At 58.6% G+C, this 244-nt stretch overlaps 1 protein-coding gene across 1 annotated transcript in view; it reads right to left on the reverse strand.

Moving 5' to 3' along the window:
• The window catches only part of EMH_0030920 (PIK3R4 kinase-related protein (incomplete catalytic triad), putative), a gene marked incomplete at both ends in the record, with an annotated part of 6,710 nt that extends 6,493 nt beyond the window's left edge, over positions 1-217 (reverse strand). The window contains one exon of the mRNA XM_013494462.1: positions 11-217. Coding sequence (XP_013349916.1) covers positions 11-217 — 207 coding nt within the window. The remainder of the gene's footprint in view (positions 1-10) is intronic.
• Between the last annotated feature and the right edge of the window lie 27 nt (positions 218-244).

Genomic DNA, 244 nt, shown 5'->3' on the forward strand with positions numbered 1-244 from the left:
TGCGCTCTACGGGTGTGGCTGCTCCCGCAAGTGCAAGTGCTGCTAGTAGGAGCAGGATGAGCTGCTGCTGCATCCTCGCTTGCTGCTGCTGCTGCTGCTGCTGCTGCTTCTGTTGTTGGTTGTGTTGCAGCTGTTGCTGCTGCTGCTGCTGCTGGTGCTGCTGCTGATGGAGCGTTGCTGCTGCTTGCTGCTGTATGCATGCAGCTGCCCCCCCCATAGACAGCTGATAAATCTAAGCGAGGCA

This window comes from Eimeria mitis, genomic scaffold (assembly GCF_000499745.2).
Source record: "Eimeria mitis Houghton genomic scaffold, Emh_scaff1168, whole genome shotgun sequence".
Taxonomy (NCBI): domain Eukaryota; phylum Apicomplexa; class Conoidasida; order Eucoccidiorida; family Eimeriidae; genus Eimeria; species Eimeria mitis.